Below are 23,635 nucleotides of genomic sequence, written 5' to 3'. Positions count from 1 at the left end.
TAGTGGTCAAATATACAAGTTTTAAGACATAATGCTTGAAATTAATTAATTTAAGGTCTTGGTTCCTGAAATAACTATATGGCCTGTATATGTAATAACAAAATAAAATTGCCATTGCGGTGATATATGAGATATTTTATTGTTGTAGGTATGAGAGAATGCACACCAGACGGCCCTATGTCCTGCAGACAAAAGAGAATATTTGCCTTGATGATGATTTGGTCAACCTGGAAGTTCTCAATGAGGTAATTTGTGTAAATCACATATAGCACTTTGTAATAGGAGTCAGAAAGTGGACAAGTGGATCTCTCTGGGTTATGAAGTATGCAAACAAGGTCAGGAAAGTCAGGAGAGGAATCATTATACATTCACTTTAAAGTGCATGTTTAGTGATTTTGAATATATTATTTATTTTTTTGCTTGTATTTATTATGACCAGGTCTAAGAAATAAAATAGAAAAATGCTTATTTCCTAATGGTACAGGACACAAACTATTCATAGACCCTGAGTTATAGGCTCATACCTTCAGGTACTTGGACTCATAGGTACTATAGGCTCATACCTTCAGGTACACTGGCAACGTTTTTGAGGACACGCCAGCCTGGGTGCCTCCCTTTTAACTCTACCCATTTTGTGAATCCTCAGTTTTGTGATACTGTCATAAGGTGATGGACCTCTTCTCCTTCACAGAGAAATCACTCTTAGCTTAGTTAGTTATATTTTATTTTTCTTTATTATTTTACCTTTTGATTCTTCAATCAACTCCTCACTGCCTTCTAATGCCACAAATAGAAGCAGTGAATCTGGAATGACGACACCTTAGGAAACATTGAGAGCCATACCCAGACCCCACACTTTGAGGACGGTCTGTAATGTTGGTTCGAGCACTGGATTCTGCATGGTCACCTACCTTGAATGTCACAAGAGTGAAGGTTTTGTGAGTGAAGAGTGAAAGATCCCAAAACCCCCCTGCTCGGGAGCCTCCACCTCTGCAAAATGTAGAACACCTAATCACTCATGCTTCAATTTCCAAAGCTAGTGTCAGACCTTCCTTTTGGCACAAGACGTGGGCTACAAAGCCCAACAAGTCTTCCCCAAAGCTCTCTTCTCAATGAAGGGGCACCCTCACTCCCAAGAGTGGAGTGAGCATCATCTGTTACAGTTTGACTCTTTCTGGGTCTCAGACCTGTGAGTTCAGTCAATGGTTTCAAGGGCTATAGGATGTTGATGGGAAGCTTGGCTTCCACAGGTGATCATGTTCCCTGGACTGTGAGAAACTCCCCTAGCCTGAAAGACTGGCACTGGTATTATCACTTTCTAGACATAGAAATGGAAAGACTTTCCTATTGTTAAAGCTGTCCTGGAAATCCATCAATTACTTTCTTGGCTGGAAAGAAACATAGGTAGGTTGAGAGAATGAGCATGCATGCTCCAGGTCAACAAAACGTTGTTTTTGAGGAGTCTTTAATGAAAATGGGCAAATGGTAAAGCCTTGAATGAGGATATCACAAGGCTTTAAAACTCTCATGGAGAATATCATTATGGAATGTCTCTTTGACCTCAATTCTTGAGCGTAGACTCTGAGAGAAAGAATTTTCTTTATTGGAAAGAAAACTGCCCGAAAGCCTGGACATCTGAATTGTTTTGTGGGCAACTGCCAATAGCTGGAAGGGAGATAAGTCTTTCAAGAAAAGGTTTTCTAGATTACCTGTGGCCTGAATGCTCACAGTTCTTAGAAGGACATGGAAGGAAGCAAACCAGATAATCTAATGGATGGGAACACACTGTCCAGCAATCTCTATGGTCCACATCCCAGGTGTGGACAACTGGAATACAACTGGAATGCAGACTACCCTAGCCACCATCGCCTGGATCAAGGAGAATGGTCCGTTCACCAAGACATCATCAATCTTAAATGTCAGCAAAGGGGGACTCCGGATGTATGCATCCTAGCCTCCAAATCAAACTTCAAACTACCTCTGTTTGTAGCCAGGATCATAGATCCTCTGGGGATGAGCTCGGAGACCTTGATAATTCCCTGGTCTCAGTCCAGTCTAATCTATGCCTTCCCTCCAATGCAAATTCTGCCTCATCTGCTCAAAAAAATTAAGCAAGAAATGAAAACGATGATTTTCATTGCATTTGAACTTGCCCAGAAGAACCTGGAACACAGTCATATTCAGATGTCTAGCAGACAACCCCTAGCTTATCTTAACAGGCCAGATCTGTTGTCTTAGGGTCCTCTATTTCATACTGATTTTCAGTCGCTGGCATGGCTGTTAAGGCCCAGGTCTTAAATGTTAGAGGTCTCTGAGTCTGGTATTCCTACCTTTCTGAAAGCAAGAAAAGCCACTTCCAGGAAGATCTACTATTGTATATTGGAATAATTTTTTGCCTGGTGTGAACACAGGCACTTCAATGCCAAACTTTACTCTGTGACTTGTATTCTGGCTTTCCTACAACCAGGTCTTCACCAGAAGCCTTAAAGGATAAGTTGACCTTTGGGAACACGTTATATGTTTAGTGTGAATCATGTAACATGTTCCCAGTGCTGCAGCAGCCGCTCGCTGCACCCACCTCCCTGTGGCAGCAGTACGGGGAGACATTCCCTGTTCTAGCTGTCAGTATTTGAAAGCAGTTCAGTTTTGCGGGGCTCCGCCCACACAGCCGCATCCATCATACACAGAGCTGTGTGTACAAATGAACTACAAGTCCCGACAGCCTTAGCTGCTGTTGGTTTCTAGTTCTCAATGAACTAACATGGCACTGTGGTAGTCATTGAGTCCTCCTGTCAGCTAGTATCAGCTTTCTCGTACGGGGTGTATGGGTAAGCAGATACATTGACAGTATGCAGGAGACCTGCATGGCATCAGCAATCTCCTGATCGCTGGTGAAATGCTTTACAGGCTCCTAATACAAAACATAATAAATGCACATTTTTTTACCTGCAAAAACATGTGCATTTATTGTTTTTTGTACAAAGGTTAACTTATCTTTTAAGCACTCTAAAAGTCAGATTTCAACCTTGTCCATTCTGCACGTCCTTGCAGATCTTTTCTTCTCTGCAGGTGGCAATACCCTGCACAAATGAGTATGGAGGAGAATGTGACCCACTTCCCTGTAATGGTGCCCAGGCCTAGAAGCCAATTACTCGGCTCAAGCACTGTCACATGACCAGTTGCATGATGGCACTTCTCCAACATAGTCAATCAAAGTGCCAGCTGCAGAGAAGAAAAGAGCTGCAAGGAAGCACAGATAAAATAAGTATATGGGGATCAGGGTTTCCCTTTTCAGAGACACTGTCACCTTGTTTGCTTGGGCAAGGTGAGAGTGGCTTTCTAAAGCTTTCTACACATAGGTAATTAATCGTCATTGCTATCATATGCTGAGTGCCGTCTTTAAAGGCTCACACGATATTCTCATTTTACAGATATCTACCATGCAGTATTTTGTATTATACAAAACTGAACAGGCATAAAGATTTGAGACTTAAGATACCAAATTTGAAGGCATAATAAAAGTTGCCTAGGGGGCACATGGTTTTCTTTTCTTTTGAAAACTCTTTCATATTTTATGAACATGTATTTTAGTTGTGCAGCTGTCATCTTTATATAGTTGTCAATCTTTTTTTTTCTTCCAGGAAACCATTGTACATCAGTTACAGACACGATTTGCTGACTTGCAGATTTACACATATGTTGGAGATATTATAATAGCTTTAAATCCGTTCCAAAATCTCAGCATTTATTCCCCACAGGTAAGAAACAACAATAAGAATTATGATTATACTTCAGGGAAACGTGGGAAATATGTCAGAAAAGGAAAAGTAGGACATGGCAATATGTCTGATTTATGAAATCTAAAGCAAAAGAAGGATAGGACCAATGCCTGTAGCAAAAAGTCAAGTTACATATTTTATTCTTTAACCTGTACTGGCAATGTTAAACAGGGATTTTCATGGACACTAGAGGCAATATCTTCTCTTTCTTCATTGCTCCCGTTTTCATACACAGGCCCTTTACTGGATGATTGTATGTCTGCAAGTCTGTGGTGGAATGTAGCTTTGTTTTAACAGAGAAGTTGTCAGGGATGTCCCAAAATAAACTATGTGCAATGTATCTCCCATCTTTGTTGTTAGAACTGGCATTAGAAGGCTGGTAGAGCAGGATATTTCCCTTGGTCTCAGCCTTCTGGCCAAGGGCCAGGCTGTGAAAGAAGTGTATGGTGTATATGCCCCTGGAGTGGCAGTCCAGGGGTGCCGTAGTTCTCACTGTGTACTGGGCACTTTGAGTTTATGACACCAAGGCCACTGCACCATTCCACACTTTTTTTTGCACCTGCCTTTAGGCTGGGACCAGAGGAATGTTTGTTTCCTGGCCGAAGGGCCTGCTATTGTATTGCACTATGGCACCATTGCATATCTCCACTTCCCTTTTTCCATTTTTATTTGTGTATTTGTGTTTTTATGTGTTTGTCACTTGCACTGTGCACTTTACTCACCGTGATTAGTAGGGTGTTGGTCCTCGGGTCTTTCCTGAAAGTCTTGGGAGGGGGTGGACATGGCTTTCTGGCTTGGTTCGCCCTCTCTAATGGGGTCTCCCTTCGGGGGAGCCCCACCTAGTACCTCAGGTTGCATTTTGTTTAGCATGTTTATTAACCTAGCTAAATAGCAGGCTTGGGGCTCTGGTGATGCATGCTGGGAGAACCCGGTAAATACTTAAGACACTTTATATTTCATTTCTTTTCTCAGTGGTTTCTGACATGTGAGAGTGTCATTGTGAAAGATCTACAGTAAGTGTGTAAGAGAAGCAGCGGGAGCACCACACCCTTGTGTACCAATATTGCTCTTGTCTATACACATACAATTAATAGCACCTCATTAAGTCCAGTCAAAGCAGGTATAAGCCCTAATGAAGAGTGAGTGTTTTGCCCCCCCCCCCTCCCCCCCCGAAATACATTGCCTGCCTTGTACCACTCTAATGTTAATTGATAACATTTTATTTGAACTTTGGGACTTAAGCTAGCCTTATATGATTCATTTTTCTTCGTTCAACCAGCAGATCGAACAACAAAAAAAAAAAGAAGCAGATTCCCTCATTCACTTATTTAATGTGGATGGGGGAATCCTTCCCGCTGCGGTATCGTATTTTGACAGCGGATCACAATACCTCCATCAGAATACAATGTACAGTGTTGATGGCTATATCTGGCAGCACTGATCATTTGGGAAAAACCTGACAGCCTGGTTGTGCACAAGTCTATTGATAGATCAACTTTTGTATAACCACCTCCCTATGCATGGATTGAAATTCGGCCAGTCTCCGCTGAACTGGCCGAATCTCAATCCATGTATGGCCAGCTTTATGGTGTGGTTCTCCCAATGCTTCTCTTGCACACTTGAGCTTCTCTCTGGAAACCTATTTGGGGCACTGTAAGCAGCTTCACCAAAGCTAGGCAGCTTTATTGCTTGAAAGATCTGTCTCTATCCCCAGGCTTTGGGTCTAGGGGTTGGAAGGAAGCAGGGATCTCCCCAACTGGGAGGTAATTCTGCAGATGCTGGCTACTGCAAACTAAAGAATGCGTGCCTAGAGGAAGCAACTGAAACCATCCACTACAAGAGATGTAGTGAGTGGTTCAGCAACTATACACCTTCTTAGTTCTTCTGCCTTGTAAAATACCACTCAAACCCTAATTTTCAAGGGCCAAAATCCTGTGGAAACCAGCAGGGCTAGTCTTTTTTTCAGATGGTACAGATAGACTTGGTCTTAGTCTAGTGTATGAGACTATCTATGTTTTTTGAGAATATCCTGATTTGCCCATCCCATATTGTAATGTGCAATAAACTTCTTCATATTTTGAGCTCACTAAAGTGACTGGCACCCATCCTTTTATACCCTGCGAAAATATTCACATCTGAAAGGATCTTATCTCTATGTAAGTGTGCTTAGGAGATTTGCAATATAACTATTAGTCATCTGGAAATCAATATTTTATTTACATGGCACCCCTGTAGCTTTGATAACATTAAAACATTGCTAATATGGCACTAAGTGCAATTATGAAACTTTGCAGTAGTTTAAATCCAGTTTTAAGGATTGGCTCACACTTATGTGGTTTCTCTGTGGCCACATTTAGCCTCATTTGAATGAGCTATTGTACCTTCGGGAAACACAGGGAAAAGGTCCCTGCACCATTTTTTCTTTGTCTTGCCATGAGAGTTTAGGACAGCATTTTACTTTGTTTGGTGCTCTTTATTTTTATTTTATTATGCACCCCTGACGAAGCTCTTGATTTATGAATGAAACATGTTTGGTTTTGTATTTGGGAGCATATTTTTGAATTGATTTTGGGGCACACATTGATACTGTTGCTAGAGATTGGGGACTCCTTAATACCAGATTTCGGTAATTTACAGTTTAGTAACGTGAAAGAGATCTGATTGAGAAACAGAGAGCTTGGGCCCTTGTTACTATAGTGGTCCATCTCTTCTAGATACTGCCATCAGTAAATTTAATTATTTAGGGTGGAGGATACTTTTTTGTCTGTGAGAATGATATTGCTACAATAGTTGGTGGAGATTTTTGAATAGGCTTCTCTCCCCTTCATTTCCATCTTTCCCCATTCCCTACAGAATATTCAGTTATTGTGTATATCCACTGAATGGCTAGACCTGTTTCTCCTCTATGATAGTTATTTAACTGTGGGTGGAGATTGGCAATATCAGCAGGGTGCTATTGTGACTATGTATACCATCATTATCAATAGATGCTTTGTGGATGTGGGAGTCTCTTTCAGTATCACACTATAAGTTAAAGCATACACACAATCTTACATTATACATTTGAATAGAATTTCAATAGAGGTTATATTTTACTTTAGTGGCTATTGGTGCATGGGTAACGCATCCAGTTGAAAGAGGTTTAAATCCAGTTTTAAGGATAGGTACCCTGGCTTTGTGTAAATCATTTGCTTGTAGTTATTAATGCTAGGTTCACACTTATGTGGTTTCTCTGTGGTCATGTTTAGCCTCATTTGAATGAGCTTCTATACCTACAGAAAACACAGGGAAACGGTCCCTGCACCTTTTCCAAAATCACAGCCGCAGGGAAACTGAATAGTGCTATGCGGTTCCAAGCATGGGCGAAGGTGCTACAGTTTCCGTTGCATGAGGTTGCAATTGCAGGAATCAATGGCACCCCCCTCCCCCCCTCACGTCTGTTAACAGCAATGCTTTATTGATGCAGGTGCTGGAAAGCAAACAATTACCAGTAAATGCAGTCCCGCACCTGCATACAGTATCTCACAAAAGTGAGTACACTCCTCACATTTTTGTAAATATTTTATTATATCTTTTCATGTGACAACACTGAAGAAATAACACCTTGCTACAATGTAAAATAGAGAGTAAATTTGCTGTCCCCTCAATATAACTCTACACACCAATAATGTCTAAACCGCTGGCAACAAAAAGTGAGTACACCCCTAAGTGAAAATGTCCAAATTGGGCCCAAAGTGTCAATATTTTGTGTGGCCACCATTATTTTCCAGCACTGCCTTAAGCCACTTGGGCATGGAGTTCACCAGAGATTCACGGGTTGCCAGTCCTCTTCCACTCCTCCATGACGACATCACGGAGCTGGTGGGTGTTAGAGACCTTGCGCTCCTGCACCTTCCGTTTGAGGAGAAATGCTCGGCCAGTCCATCACCTTTACCCTCAGCTTCTTTAGCAAGGCAGTGGACGTCTTGGAGGTGTGTTTGGGGTCGTTATCAATACTGGAATACTGCCCTGTGGCCCAGTCTCTGAACGGAGGGGATCATGCTCTGCTTCAGTATGTCACAGTACATATTGGCATTCATGGTTCCCTCAATGAACTGTAGCTCCCCAGTGCCGGCAGCACTCATGCAGCCCCACACCTTGACACTCCTACCACCATTCTTGACTGTAGGTAAGACACACTTGTCTTTGTGCTCCTCACCTGGTTACCGCCACACACACTTGACAACATCTGAACCAAATAAGTTTATCATGGTCTCATCAGACAACAAGACATGGTTCCAGTAATCCATGTCCTTAGTCTGCTTGTCTTCGGCAAACTGTTTGCAAACCCCTTCAACCTCTGCAGCATTGCTGGCAGCACTCATACGTTTATTTCCCAAAGACAACCTCTGGATATGACACCGAGCACGTGCACTCAATTTCTTTAGTCGACCATGGCGAGGCCTGTTCTGAGTGGAACCTGTCCTGTTAAACCGCTGTATGGTCTTGGCCACCATGCTGCAGCTCAGTGTCAGGGTCTTAGCAAACTTCTTATAGCCTAGGCCATCTTTATGTAGAGCAACAATTCTTTTTTTCAGATCCTCAGTGAGTTCTTTGCCATGAGGAGCCATGTTGAACTTTCAGTGACCAGTATGGGAGAGTGAGAGCGATAACACTAAATTTAACACACCTTCTCCCCATTCTCACCTTGTAACACTAACGAGTCACATGATACCGGGGAGGGAAAATAGCTAATTGGGCCCACTTCGGACATTTTCACTTAGGGGTGTACTCACTTTTGTTGCCAGCGGTTTAGACATTAATGGCTGTGTGTTGAGTTATTTTGAGGGGACAGCAAATTTATACTGTTATACAAGCTGTACACTCACTACTTTACATTGTAGCAAAGTGTCATTTCTTCAGTGAATAAAATAATTACAAAAATGTGAGGGGTGTACTCACTTTTGTGAGATACTGTATAAGGTGAACCTAGCCTAACACCTGAATTGTGCACATGTTTTTTTATTCATTATAATAAATATACTCTAGTATACAAAGAAACTTTTCATATTACAATAGACATTTGCCTCAAATGTTTTCTTTGTTTAGTTCTCCAAGCTGTATCATGGAGTCAAACGTGCCTCAAACCCTCCACATATATTCGCAACTGCAGATGCTGCATATCAAGGAATGGTCACTTTCAGCAAAGATCAGGTATGATACCACCACAGCATTAGGCTGGCCATAGGTGAGTAGTTTTTCTTCTGGCAGAATAAAAAAAACACATATTCCTCCAGCCACATAAACGCAATAGATAGGGGATTGAGCAAGCAGGAATTGGCCACATTCAGCCGGTCACTGCTGAATCGGTTGAATTTCTATCCATCTATGGACAGCTTTAGTTTAGCATTTATGAGCAAAGTACTGACAGCAACCGTTTAGAATGTAATACACATCCCATAGAATGCATTGATATATTACAACTCAGTAACTAGAGCTCAGCTAGTCTGAACATTAAAGTATTTATAAAGTCAAATTTTTTATTTGTTTTTGGATAGACTGTGCTAGAACCCTCTCTGCTTTTTACTGCTCTTTGTGTCCCTGATGATTCACTCTCACTATTGGTCCTGGTAACTTTTGTCTTTGATACAGAAAGTGATGGGAAGGCCAAAATATTTGAGCTGTCAAAGCAACTAATTTAGATAGAAAAAATACCAATGCGTATAGATGTTAGGATGATAATTGTCTAAGAAGGGATATCTCCTCACTTTAGAGAGATCTTGTCTTACTTCCTGTTTTGTCTCTAGGACAGTGATGAAAAAACAAGACCAGACAGAGGTCTTAATTATTCTCCTTTAAAAATGTAAAGAAAAACGTTTTTGTCTTTTACATAACCGTTAAAAATGTTAGCTTTGCTAGACTAAAAAAAGCTGATCTCCAAATTAATAAATGTTGTCCTCTTATTTATAGAGATACCTTTGGACATCCAACATGTCTGAATAAAACACTGAAAACTAATCAGCATGCACGCACGCAGTGGGTTTCTTCTGTGTGTGCCTGCTGTGGCTAACGATTCTGGCATTGCTGTAGAGAGAACAATTGTCCCTGGCTACAGACACTTCATCCGCTGTTAGGTAGAGCTTAATGCATCCGTCTTCTCACAGGAGACATGTTATTAACCAATATCAGTATTCAGAAAGGGTACCACTGCTTCCCAACTGGAGTATTCAAACCCCACTTTGTGGGCTTTTTTTTGGAATAGGATAATTCAGTTTCATCAGACATTGGACTATTTTTTTACATACAGTATCTCACAAAAGTGAGTACACCCCTCACATTTTTGTAAATATTTTATTATATTTTTTGATGTGACAACACTGAAGAAATGAGTGTACAGCTTGGATAACAGTGTAAATTTGCTGTCCCATCAAAATAACTCAACACACAGCCATTAATGTCCAAACCACTGGCAACAAAAGTGAGTACACCGCTAAGTGAAAATGTCCAAATTTGGCCTATACTGTCAATATTTCCCGTGGCCACCATTATTTTCCAGCACTTCCTTGGGCATAGAGTTCACCAGAGCTTCACAGGTTGCAACTGAAGTCCTCTTCCACTCCTCCATGACGACATCAGGGAGCTGTTGGATGTTAGAGACCTTGCGCTCCTTCACCTTCCATTTGAGGATGCCCCACAGATGCTCAATAGGGTTTATGTCTGGAGACATGCTTGGCCAGTCCATCACCTTTACCCTCAGCTTCTTTAGCAAGGCAGTGGTCGTCTTGGAGGTGTGTTTGGGGTCATTATCATGTTGGAATACTGCCCTGCGGCCCAGTGTCCGAAGGGAGGGGATCATGCTCTGCTTCATTATGTCACAGTACATGTTGGCATTCATGGTTCCCTCAATGAACTGTAGCTCCTCAGTGACAGCAGCCCTCATACAGCCCCAGACCATGACACTCCCACCACCATGCTTGACTATAGGCAAGACACACTTGTCGTTGTAATCCTCACCTGGTTGCCGCCACACACGCTTGACACCATCAGAACGAAAAAAGTTTATTTTGGTCTCATCAGACCACAGGACATGGTAATCCATGTCCTTAGTCTGCTTGTCTTCAGCAAACTGTTTGCAGACTTTCTTGTGCATCATCTTTAGAAGAGGCTTCCTTCTGGGACGACAGCCATGCAAACTAATTTTGATGCAGTGTGCAGCGTATGGTCTGAGCACTGACAGGCTCACCCCCCACTCCTTCAACCTCTGCAGCAATGCTGGCAGCACTCATACGTCTATTTCCCAAAGATAATGTCTGAATATGACGCTGGGCATGTGCACTTAACTTCTTTGGTCAACCATTGCGAGGCCTGTTCTGAGTGGAACCTGTCCTGTTAGACCGTTGTATGGTCTTGGCCACTGTGCTGCAGCTCAGTTTCAGGGTCTTGGTAATCTTCTTATAGCCTAGGCCATCTTTATGTAGAACAACAATTCTTTTTTTTCAGATCCTCAGGGAGTTCTTTGCAATGAGGTGCCATGTTGAACTTCCAGTGACCAGTATGAGAGAGTGAGAGCGATAACACCATATTTAACACACCTGCTCCCCATTCACACCTTGTAACACTAACGAGTCACACGACACTGGGGAGGGAAAATGGCTAATTGGGCCCAATTTGGACATTTTCACTTAGGGTGTACTGACTTTTGTTGCCAGCGGTTTAGACATTAATGGCTGTGTGTTGAGTTATTTTGAGGGGACAGGAAATTTACACTGTTATACAAGCTGTACACTCACTACTTCAAACTGTAGCATTTTTTAAGTGTTGTCACATCAAAAGATATAATAAAATATTTACAAAAATGTGAGGGGTGTACTCACTTTTGTGAGATACTGTGTGTGTGTGTGTGTATATATATATATATATATATATATCTATATATATATATATATATATATCTATATATATCTAAATTAAAATCAATAGCAAAAAAAAATCATCCTTAATGGAAGTGATATTATTAGCATGTATTTTGTAACTTGGCTCAGCCATTTGTATGATGGTAATTCTCTCATTATTTGTGATCTGTGCCAGTGCATTATTATAAGTGGAGAGAGTGGAGCAGGAAAAACAGAGAGTGCTCATCTCATCGTGCAGCATCTGACCTTCCTCGGAAAGGTATGCCCTTATCCAATGTCAATTGTTCTTTGTCAAACAAAGCTGGTACTAAACAGAATAGCACACTGGATACATATCATGAACTGGTTGTATACATTCAGTTTATACTGAACAGACTGACTCAAAGTGAAATAAGGGGGTAGAGACGTGATGGCAGTTGCTGCTGCTGTCCCTTCCCGTCTAAGCCCCCCAAAAAAAGAAAGAATGGGACTATTCCGGTACTAAGTAAACAAGTGCAGTCATAGACGTGGAAACAGATTAAAACTAATATAAATTCAAATTTTTAATAGTAAAAAATACACAATTACAGGCAAAATGTTTACATACAAGCATAAAAACACAAAGGGATATGCCACCCTGACTAAGCAAGTGGATCCCACAAATTGTTGAGTAAAGGGTGTATGTAAAGCTTTTAATCTCGACCGGTTTCGCGGTTAACACCGCTTCTTCAGGAGAAAGATATCTATAACATAATATAAAGTAGCTTTAACACATACATATATATACATTAGACCGTTGCAGCAAAAACATTTACAAGGGTAACAAAAGAAACAGTACAAATAAAGTAAACATGAGAGCAAGCTCACCCACTCAGGCGGATTCCGTGGATATGCAGGACCCAATATAAGTCCCCCCGCGGCGGACACAGGGGATTCTAGACAGACTCTAATTAGGTAGAAATTAAATTAAAAGGGTTGTAAATATCAAAATGATGATAATATGGAGACTGGTAAAGGGACGTGTAGTTCCCATAGAAATGAGGTGGACCCAGGGCGGTGGCGTGAGAAGGGAGGAACAAACAGAAAAACAGTGATGGGGGGAAAAGGAGAGAAAGAAAAAACCAAGGAGGGGGAGGGAGGGGGACAAAATAAGGGGAAAAAGGGGAGGGGGGAAAACATAAGAAGAGAGATGGTGGGGGGGGGGGGGGGGAGGGGGGAAGAGAGTGGGGAAAGGGGGGGGGGAAGAGAATAAAAGGGGGGGAGGGAAAAAAAAGCCCCGGGAGGGGGGGAGGGGGGGGAAGGAAAGAGAGAGGTGGAGCGACAAGGGGGAGGGAGGGAAAGGGAAGGAGATGAAGAAAAGAGCCCAAGGAATTAGAGTGAAGGAAAAAAGGGAGGGATAGAAGAAAAGTTAGGAAGGGAAGGAAAGAAGGGGGGGTAGAGGGGGGGGAAGGGGGGGAGAGGGGGGGGTTGAAGGGGATGGGGAGAGGGAGGGGGAAGAAACAAGAGGGGAAAAAAGCCACCGAAGATACCACCCATAAATATGGGGTAATAAGACCTCAGGTTGTCACGTTACAAAGCTGGTGGACACAGCACCTTGTGGCCAAATCAGCTAAAAATAAAAATATAAGCATCTAGATTAACCAGTATGGTCAATATGGAAAGATGAGGTCAGGTATGAGAAGGTGCTGCAGAGACCTATCTATCATGAAAAGAAGCTGTGATGGTGTAAATAGGAAATAGTCAAAAACGAAAGGCTAGAGTGAAAGTGGAAGCGCCCTTTGAAAACTGCAAAGGCGCGGTATATACAAGAATACAGAGATGAGCACCGTTAAAAGCACACCTCTGTGCCTGGTAAAAACGCAGAGCAGTGTTGATACAAGGGACAGTAGAGCAGACGCAGAGCAGCGCTGACACAGAAACAAATAAAGAGATTATACAGCAGCAGGAAGGAGAATAATGGAAGACTGACCTTGTAATGAACGATCCATGCAAAGCTCAGCGTGCAGTGACTGTCAGGCTCACATAGCGGACCTTGTGTGGCCGCTATATGGGCTCCCCAACCCGGAAGTCAGGGCACGCCAACGTGGGCGGCCTCTGACGTCACCGGGTCTGTTTGCCCGCACTGCGCAGGTGCACGAAATCGTGCAACTGCACAAGCGCGCACTAGTGTCAAAGGGAATCATGTTCCCAGACACATAGTCACAAGCAAACCTGTAAGGTTGCCAGGGCAAACACATGTCCGCCGCGGGGAGAAAAGAACGGGAACCCGCAGAATACCAACACCGCCTGAGGGGAAGGGGGAGATTGCCCTCGTACAGCAATAATTAAACAATTTTGGTAAAAAAGAGGTTACACTATAAAGCAAATTCTGTATACAATACAATGTATAATGGTCTAAAGTTGTCACCGCAGGACAGTTACTGTCCCAACATCATACATGAGTAATCATAGATCAACAAACATAATAAGATGGATAGATCCTACATTAAGAGTTGAACAGAAAAACACACAAGGGGGGGTGGGGGGGGGGTGGGGGACGAAGGAATAAAGGGAATGGAGAGGGAGAGCCTTTGACTATAGTATCACGGGATGATGGTACTCATACCAGCTATATATTACATTGTAACCAAGGCCTCACCAGTTTTGTAGTGAACAGACTGACTGATGACAGACTGATGAGTGCAAATCACAAATACAAACCACTTTTGATATAATGTATCACTTTTCTAGACACATCATTCTACTGTACAAATATAGAATAATAATTAGGGGATCTTTTCCAGGCTCTTCCTTGTTGAAATCTTACATCAAGCTTCTCACAGCATAATGGCATGGATATAAGCTGGTCATACTCTAAATTTAGAAAAAAATTTAGCCCCTCTTTAGATGCTTCCACAATAGGACACTTACTTAAAATGGATGGTGCCAAACTGGATAAAGATTAGAAGATATATTGCTGCTGCATGTTTCTGAAGTAAAACAGCCCAGTGTAACTCACAATACAACTGATGAAAGTAAAGAATTGTCCACATCTATTTGTTTTTTTCTATGTTACTCAAGTGTTTTCTTTTTATAAGAGCTCTTATCAGTGCCAAGACATGGTCATCTAGGGCCCAGGGCGAAGATGCTATACTGCACACCTCCCATACCCAATGTGCAAACCTGATCATCATATGCCACCTGCCATACCCAGTTGCCACCCTACTTGTGTCAGCATCACTGTGTAGCTTCAGGTCCACCAGTCAGGTTTTATGTTGACCTGAAAGTGTGCAGTGACATTGTGGTATCGTCCAGCTGTTTGTTCTTTGCCTCTGCTGGTCTTCTTGCCCTAATAGTTAATAGCACACATGCCAGTCACAGTGGAGCATGTGGTTGCACAGATAACAGGGAAGTAAAGGGTTGTGTATGTTAGATCACCCAGCTATGAATTAAATATTAAGTAACTAATACAATAGGAAAAAACTTTAGCACTTTTAGCAGTGGATGCATGCTTGTGTTGATGCCTCTTTACATTTTTAAAGTTGCTGTATAGACTTTTTTTCTTCATGTCTAAAGTACCTCAAGTAAAAAAATACAACAAAAAATACAAAAACAATAGAAAGCATATACAAAGTTTATCAAGATATAAATGTAATTTCATTTTTGTATTTGTAAGAAAACTATTGTGGTCCCCTGCCCTCAACATGAAACTGGGGCAGCTGCCCCTCCTACCCCCCCCCCCCCCCCGTCGCCAAGCCCCGGCTCTTATCCATAATACGCATGCTAAGAACCACAACGTTTGTCTTTATTGTACACTATTATGGTATCTTACTTAGAACTTCCTTCAAAGTTGATAAGACAGTAACAAGATTGTAACAAGACTCTTTTCACAGGCAAATAATAGAGCTTTGCGAGAAAAGATCCTACAAGTTAACCCTTTAGTTGAAGCCTTCGGAAACGCCTGCACTGTTATCAATGACAACTCCAGCCGGTTTGGAAAATATCTTGAAATGATGTTTACACCAACAGGGGCGGTAATGGGTGCAAAGATCTCTGAATACCTGCTGGAGAAGTCTCGAGTTATTAAACAGGCTGTGTAAGTAGATGGCTGCACTGTATACAGGGTGTGATTATTAGGAAAATGGGCCTATTGCCCACAATATCCAGAGGAGCATTTACTGTATGTCCTTGCTTATGCTGTACATATCACAGTTAGAACCAACACCTGAAATAAGAACATTTGAAATATTCTCCAAGTTACCCTTTTATGTGTAATACATACAGCAGAGAGTTGGATGGTGGAAGTTTGTAAATACATAGTGCCACATTTACCCCTAACACAGGTTGTCAGACACTATAGCTAGCTTCTGTGTTCTTCACCCATAGCAACCCCCTTTCCCATAAGGCAAGCAGGACTACTGGTGCTCAGTTGCCCCCAGGACTTCTACACAATGCTTTAGTGCCTGGCTACCATGCCGTGGCAGGGAGGAACTGAGCACAACAGACAGGTACTTGCAGTTGGCAGACAGATAAAATGGTTCAACGACAGTCCGGGTACATGACAGGCAAGGTTCAGAATAGTCAGGGTCAAATCCATAGTCAAAAGGCAGGCAGCGTTCCAAGTGTATACTATATCCAATCTAGCAGACAGGTGAGACAAACATGAAGCTTGGAACACGTGTTAAACACAATATCACAAGCATAAGACTGCAAGCATGGCTGACTTAAATCAGGTTTGGTCCCAGAGACTGGCTACATCAATCACCTTGCAGGTGGACGGACAGGCCAAGAGAATGCCACAGTCAAAACCAGGATGCTGAAATAAGACCAGCAGCTGTGATGTAGCAGGAACGCTACATGCTCCTGACACATAGTTGGTTGCTGTGGGGCAATACAGGCAATCTGAAAAACAAAGTTGAGTTTTTATGCAAAGCTTATTCTCATTTACATTAAGAAAACATATAAACACTTTTTGGTTTGATAAATCCGTTTTGACTCCTGTTGTACTATTATGCCCTGTACACACGGTCGGACTTTACGAAGGAATATGAGCTTGTTGTCGGAAATTCCGACAGTGTGTGGGCTCCATAAGACTTTTTCCATCAGAATTTCCGACACACAAAGTAAATTCCGACCGTGTGTGGACAATTCCGATGCACAAAGTGCCACGCATGCTCAGAATAAATTAAGAGACGAAAGCTATTGGCTACTGCCCCGTTTATAGTTCCGATGTACGTGTTTTACGTCACCGCGTTCAGAACGATCGGATTTTCCGCCAACTTTGTGTGACCGTGTGTATGCAAAACAAGTTTGAGCCAACATCCGTTGGAAAAAATCCATGGATTTTGTTGTCGGAATGTCCGATCAATGTCTGATCGTGTGTACAGGGCATTACTGTACTTATTGAAGAGCTTGTGTTGTTAAATATAAAAACACTCAACAAATTGCCAACTGTTATATGGTCTGTTCACCCAAAACTGATATTTTAGTTTTAGGCAAACTCTGGAGAGTTAAAGCACCTTGGCTCTCAAGATCCCAGGGATCCTGTTGGTGAGATATTTGTGCTTGAGTTTTCAAATCTGCACCACTGCTGTGGTCAGAATGTAGAATGCAACAGGAGTTGCTAGAACACACAGAAATAGATGGAAACCCCCAAAAATGAAAGCTGGCAAATGCCGGAGTTTCAGGTAATTCCTCTAAATCAACACATAATAAACCAGGGACTAACTCAATCCATTCTGGATCCACCTGTACTCTTAATATCACTTTTGTGTGGACTGTCCTTTTATTGTACGGGAGATGTGTGCTTCACTTAAAAGTGCTGATTTTTATTTTGCTACAGTAAAATTAGACAACCACTGGGCTCACATCCTGTTAACTTTAGCCATTGTCCATAACAAACCGTAACACAATTGTGTGAGAGAACATTGAAATGTCTTAAGTAGTGAGTCATACAGAGGGCAGCAGTGAACTGGTGTAGGAGCAGGTTACATGAAGCCTGTTCATTCTTACTTTAGATCTATAGTGCTGTTAAGCAGTGCCGGGACAAGGTCATCTAGAGCCCAGGGCGCACATGCCAAACTGTGCTCCCCCAAGATGTATGAGCATTATGTGTTAGCAAAAATCCCCAGCCCAAAAATAAAAAAATTGAACACTAATTTGCATGCTTACCCCCTAAGCATAAATTCCCCCCCCTCCTCCCATTACAAATCTGCCCCCCTGCTGAAATCCCCCCTCCCAGCATAAATTTTTGCCCCCACCCCCATTCCCCCTCCCCGCTCAAATCCTCTGTCTCTCCAAATTCCCCCAGCACAACCCCCCCCCCCCCCACTCCCCCTGAAAAAAAACACTCCTCCTAGCACAAATCCTCTACTCCCCAAATCCCCCCCAAGTACACATCCTCCCCCCCCACTCCAAATCCCCCCGTAGCACAAATCACCCCCCGCCCCCACCAAATTGCCCCCTCTAGTACAAATACCCTCCATTCATCCCTACCAGCACAAATCCCCCCCCCAAAAAAAATCCCCCTACTAGCACAAATCCCCTCCACCATATCACCTATTCTAGAACAAAATCCTCTTCCCCATCCCCTCCAACACAGATACACCCCCAATCACCTTTCCTAGCACCCCCCACCCCCCAAATTTCCCCTCCTAGAACATTAATTATCCCCAGAATTCCCCCACCCAACATAAATCCCCTCCCCCCAATCTCCTTGTGGCACCCCTGCACCTCACATGATACCACAGTGCCCAGGGCAGCCGGCCCTCCTGCCCACCCTTTGTCCCAGCCCTGCTGCTAAGGCTCCTCCACACTCACTAGCAACTGCTGGCTATATACTGACATAGTGCATGAAAAAAAGGGTGATTAAATATATGCATGCAGCCTGTTCAACTCCCTTTCAGCCAGCTTACCCTCTATTTTGTTGCATAATAAAATCAGTATAAGAAACAATTCCCCTCTAATGCTCAGAGTTGTAAATATAGAGAAATATGTGACTATTTTTAGCCTTTTCTCTAGAACACCATACAGCGCTGGTAAAATGATTCTTCCAGCAGCATAATAATAATAATAACGTTATAATGGAAGAGAGTAATGAAGTGCAACTAATGAAATAATGAACCAGAAATAAAACAATATTTGGGTTAATTTTGCATCATTTAAAGTTTTAGTGAGTTTACATAAAATATGCTTTACCCAACTGTTGAAAAAAGTTGCTATTTATCTAAATCTTCAGCCCATAAACTTTCAGCATTAAAAAATATTCATGTTTAACCCAGGCTAGAGAGGAAACAACAAAATTTGAGCTTGATTGAGCATTGCATTATAAAGCTCCAATGTGCTTTCTCTTTTATTTTTTACAGGGGTGAGAAAAATTTTCACATATTTTACTACATTTATGCTGGACTTTATCACCATAAAAAGCTGTCTGAATATAACCTACCAGAAAATAAGCCTCCTAGGTAAAGCAGCTATCTATCTATCTATCTATCTATCTATCTATCTATCTATCTATCTATCTATCTATCTATCTATCTATCTATCTATCTATCTATCTATCTATCTATCTATCTATCTATCTATCTATCTATCTAGCCTTTCTCAACCAAGGTCCTCCTGGAGTTTCTAGGGGTTCCTTGAGCAATGAGCAATTTCTACCTCTAAAGTAACCACTGATACAAGTGATCTTTTCCCACCCACCAAAAATAGGGGGCATTCTAACCACCAGTGTAATGGGGCCCTTCTTCACTAACCATCAATATAATGGAACACTTCGCTGACTACTAATGTAAGGGGGCACTTATCTGACTACCAATGTAAGAGGGCACATTTCCACTGACCGACAATGTGAAGAAGCACTATGGTTTTCATGGTCTGCATTACTTTTATGGCCATTATTATTAGTGAAAATCATTTTGTCATATTGAGCAGCCTTGGGTTTCAAATGCACTAAGTATGTTATATTCATTATTCTTTTATTTACTCTTTTATCATGAGCTGAAGATAAAAAAAAATCTTAAAGGGTAACTCCACTTTCGTGGGGAAAAAACTAGCAAATAAAGAAAAAATAATATAGCGCATATAATTGCGAAATGAATCATATTGTAATTGAATGTTATTAAAAATGACCTTTCCTTTTCAATCTGCAACCACTGTTGTTTTCTGAGAATGCATTGCAATATGGCTACCTGGAGTTGTTCTGTACACAGAGTGTGTACTAACCACTCCCCAGAAACATTATTTCCTGCTTGTGTGATTGGCTCACCAATTTTCCCAGAAGTCTGCCTAAGATACAAGTCAGATTTCAGGTATCCCCTGCAACAAAAATGTAATTTTTGGTGAGATACTTTCAATAGTAACCCGTCTAAAGGGATGCAGGCCCAGCAGATTTCCTCATTAGTGCCCTGCAGCTGCACACCTGACAGTTAATTATGAAACCACTCCCATTAGACCCATTCAGTACAGAGGCACAGAAAAACACACATGGATTTCTTCAGAATAACAAAAGGTAGGAATCTGCAACAAAGGATGTTATAATCCTTGCAATGTACATAGATCACCCAGACGGGAATGTTTTTTTCTCAACAAAAGTGGAGTTAAGCTTTAAACAGGGATTCCCTGAGATCTGAAAGTTTTTTCAAAGGTTCCTCTATATTAAAAAGGTTGAAAAAGGCTATCTATCTATTCATGTTTGCACTACTGCGGTGGCAGTTGGGACCTGTAGTTTTTTTAATGGATCCCTGTGAATGAATGGCACGGCTGTGCGGATGGAGCCCTGCACAGTCATGCTGATTTCAAATTGGACAGCTGCTGCGGGGGGAGAAGAACCCCCTGCATGCTGTCAGAGGGGGGCTGTTTTGGGGGCGGGGGGGTCCTGCAACATGTAACATGGTCTTAAAGCTGGAGCTAGCCTTTAAATTGCAGCCAGCCATGCATGCAAAATTAGCTCATGCTGATTTTTTTAAAATTAGTTAACAAATTGACAAATGTTGTAACTGTGGAGCATGGGGCACCTAAGAAGTGGCTTATCTCAGAGGAAAACATCAGCAAGGGGCTGTGGAGATCCATCCCATTTGATTGCTTTGCTCCCTGAGAGAGCTCAACTAGTTTTCATGCTGTGCAGATTGTACAGATATTATTATTATTATACGGGATTTATATAGTGCCAACAGTTTGCGCAGCACTTTACAATGTAGAGGGGATACAGTACAATTACAATACAGTTCAAAACAGAAGCTGACCATTTTCTCTTATGTCTTTAGGCACCTTTGCTTACACAGTCTCTCTTTCCGCTGCCTTATTGAACAAGCCCAGTGTCTTTTTTCTGATTGTATTGTTCATGCGTTTTTTCTTTCTATGAATAGATATATTGACAATGAGGTGGGTTCAGTGATGCAGGATATCATATCTAAAGAATCTTACAGAAGACAGTTTGCAGCAATTCAGCATTGTTTCAGGATTATAGGATTTAGTAATGAGGTGAGTACAAAGTACCAGTCATGTTTCCATATTGTGGTGATCAAATCTTGTCGCTTTCAGTAAAATAGTTAATTAGCCAAATGAACTCACATTGTATTACAATGTAAAATATGGGCTGAAGAAAACTGATCTATACCTACATAGATAGCACAGCTTTGTCTACCACAGGTTTAAAAGGAAATAATTTTACCTCTAGCAACAAATCAGCTTCTGTAGTTTTTTCCAAATGTACTCATAGACATGACACAATTGGCTGGCTGCTGCCTAGTGGGACCGTTGGTTGAAATTGTTGCCCCAATAATAAGCTAGCAGCAGCTCCAGCTTTCCTTCACTCTTCATAGATGATATCAAACCAAGCCAAGTTTTTAGATTTGGGCAATGAGGCATTCTTATCTGGTTCTTACTACTTTGCGGGTTAACATCAAGGCTAAGGGGGGATGTAGATCCCAGTTAAGATATTATTGGGCCTTTTGTTGGTCAAAAGGAAGTGTTTGTCCAATGCAGTCCATCTTCCATTTTTCTGTGGGTATACATTGATATTCGATGACACGTGACTTGGTCCTTCTCTGCTGAATCAAGTGACAGCCTCAATGTGTGTTGCTTTAAAGTATAGAAAGTATATATGAACCCTTACCTTGTAAAGCAACCCATTTGATTAATATAGAAATGTAAGGCTAAAAGTATGTGTATATGTATTATTCCAAAAGGTTTTTATTGAAAATATAGTCCTAACAATCAGGACTTGAGACTGTATCATACATACAATCGTCGACTACATCAAGGCAGCAGTTACAGTTGTCTAGGCAGTATTGGACAAATCTGTAGATCCCAAACAGTACCGGTAAGTATGAAGAATTCCAGTAATTGTAGTTGTATATTAACAAATCTCCAAGGAAGGAGAGAGATAGGAAATAGAAGGTGAAATTAAGGAAATAGGGGGGAAAGGAAAGAGTAGGGGGTAAGAGGTGTAGTGGTTTCCTGCTTTAGTCACATAAGACATGTTGGAACAGAAACTGTTGCCACAAAGTTGGGAGCATGAAATTGTCCAAAATGTCTTGGTATGCTGATGCCTTAGGAGTTCCCTTCACTGGAACTAAGGGGCCAAGCCCAACCCCTGAAAAACAACTCCACACCATAATCCCCCCTCCACCAAATGATTTGGACCAGTGCATAAAGCAAGGTCCATAAAGACATGGATGAGCGAGTTTGGGGTAGAGAATTTGACTGCCCTGCACAGAGTCCTGACCTCAACCCGATACGGATGAATTAGAGCGGAGGCTGTGAGCCAGGCCTTCTCGTCCACATCAGTGCCTGACCTCACAAATGCGTTCCTGGAAGCATGGTCAAACATTACCATAGACACACTCCTAAACCTTGTGGACAGCCTTCCCAGAAGAGTTGAAGCTGTTATAGCTGCAAAGGGTGGGCCAACTCAATATTGAACCCTACGGACTAAGACTGGGATGCCAATAAAGTTCATGTGCGTGTAAAGGCAGACATCCCGATACTTTTGGTAATATAGTGTGTGTGTGTATGTGTATGTATATATATATATATATATATACACACACAGTATATATACAGTCCCTGCTACTTGGAGACTTTAATCTCTGGGCAAACTCCTCCCAGGACCCTGTCGCTACCACTTGCATCAACCAACTGGAAGCACTAGGTCTGCAGCAACTGATAAATGCTCCCACACATGTTTCAGGCCATACCCTCAACCTCATCTTCAAACAAAACATTGATATTAACACACTTGATAACATACCACTGCCATGGACTGACCACCACGTTATCAAATTCAAAATAAACATCATTTACCAAAAACCAACACACTCAACAACAATATACTGGACAAGATCACAGAAGAAACTATCTATACTCACAACTCTTCAAACCTACACTATCCAACAAAATAGCGGTGTTAACCCAAAACTACTCATTTGAAGACACACTCAACTCCCTTAACACAGCATTACAGACAGCAGATATGGTCGCACCAATACGCAGAGCATCCACCCGCAAAAACAATTCAGGCTTTTTCAATGACTCTCTTACCTGACTGAAACAAGAACGCAGAAATGCTGAAGGAGCCTGGAGAAGGAACCCAACAATGGTAAACCACACAAATTACAAATCACTCACCACAAAATATCACAAAGTCATCTTCATAGCAAAAAAAGAACACTTCTCCAAAACCATCTCAAAAGCCATAAACCGCCCTTGCGCACTTTTCAAACTGGTCGCCCAGACTATGAACCCCACCTGTTTAGAGCCTCCAGCGAAACACAAGAATTCTGCAATGAGTTATCTGATTTTTTCATTGACAAAATTGCAACCATTCGGGGAATAATTTAGCAGAACATAGCAAGTAACCCCACTCGGCCAGAGCAAGAAGACAAAAACCAAACAAAGATTATACAACCACCGAGATTTACTCTGGTCCCAATCACCATTGACACCACCAAAACCATCATCAGAAACCTCCGAGACAGCACATTGCCAAACGACATTATTCCCACA

The 23,635-nt window shown here is 41.9% G+C and overlaps 1 protein-coding gene across 5 annotated transcripts in view; it reads left to right on the top strand.

Moving 5' to 3' along the window:
- MYO3B (myosin IIIB) overlaps window positions 1–23,635 on the top strand; it is a 635,651-nt gene that overhangs the window by 325,731 nt on the left and 286,285 nt on the right. For all 5 annotated transcript variants that reach the window (XM_073633937.1, XM_073633938.1, XM_073633935.1 and 2 more), the window contains exons 10-16: window positions 149–245; window positions 3,642–3,758; window positions 8,868–8,972; window positions 11,847–11,930; window positions 15,523–15,725; window positions 18,994–19,092; window positions 20,995–21,109. In XM_073633937.1, the coding sequence (XP_073490038.1) occupies window positions 149–245; window positions 3,642–3,758; window positions 8,868–8,972; window positions 11,847–11,930; window positions 15,523–15,725; window positions 18,994–19,092; window positions 20,995–21,109 (820 nt within the window). The remainder of the gene's footprint in view (window positions 1–148; window positions 246–3,641; window positions 3,759–8,867; window positions 8,973–11,846; window positions 11,931–15,522; window positions 15,726–18,993; window positions 19,093–20,994; window positions 21,110–23,635) is intronic.

Source organism: Aquarana catesbeiana, linkage group LG06 (assembly GCF_042186555.1).
Source record: "Aquarana catesbeiana isolate 2022-GZ linkage group LG06, ASM4218655v1, whole genome shotgun sequence".
Classification (NCBI taxonomy): Eukaryota; Metazoa; Chordata; class Amphibia; order Anura; family Ranidae; genus Aquarana; species Aquarana catesbeiana.
The sequence above is the reverse complement of the archived record's forward strand: the minus strand, read 5'-3'. Positions and strand labels throughout refer to the sequence as shown.